The following is a 403-nucleotide window of genomic DNA, read 5'->3' as shown; positions in this document are numbered from 1 at the left end:
GTGCTCCCCTTACCTTTCCTCTCTAGGAGGTCCCCCTCGGTGGTTGCTTACTCTCCGGCGGCGTTGTAGGCTGAGAGATAGACCCTCCTGGTCCCCAGCGGCGCAGAGAAGTTGCACTGGGTGCAGGTGGTGTTGCAGAGGTTGGGGGGGTCCCTGCCCTTCCTCCTGGGGCTCAGGGTGACGTGGTACCCCAGCACTCGCCCGTTTGCCTCCCCCCGCCGCGGGGCCTGGCCGCAGGCAGGGTGTGCGGGCGTGCTCTGGGGATGCTCAGTCCCCAGGGCGATGCCCCTGCAGCCCCCACGCCCCCTCACCCACCGGCGCTCACCTTCCAGCGCAGCTGCACCTCCATCCACCTGCCTGCCCTGGCCGGCCCCATGCTCCACCATGCGTCCAGCTTCCCCAT

General features: G+C 69.0%; 1 protein-coding gene across 1 annotated transcript in view; it reads right to left on the bottom strand.

Moving 5' to 3' along the window:
* Positions 1-13: 13 nt before the first annotated feature.
* Positions 14-403, bottom strand: part of CSF3R (colony stimulating factor 3 receptor (granulocyte)) — a gene marked incomplete at both ends in the record, with an annotated part of 4,242 nt that continues 3,852 nt past the window's right edge. Inside the window, 2 exon segments of the mRNA XM_010132461.1 lie at positions 14-227; positions 326-403. The exon segment at positions 326-403 is cut by the window's right edge and continues 4 nt beyond it. Of these exon segments, the coding sequence (XP_010130763.1) occupies positions 14-227; positions 326-403 (292 nt within the window).

This window comes from Buceros rhinoceros, unplaced genomic scaffold, assembly GCF_000710305.1.
Source record: "Buceros rhinoceros silvestris isolate BGI_N320 unplaced genomic scaffold, ASM71030v1 scaffold15723, whole genome shotgun sequence".
Taxonomy (NCBI): domain Eukaryota; kingdom Metazoa; phylum Chordata; class Aves; order Bucerotiformes; family Bucerotidae; genus Buceros; species Buceros rhinoceros.
This window is presented reverse-complemented; position numbering and strand designations above follow the sequence as displayed.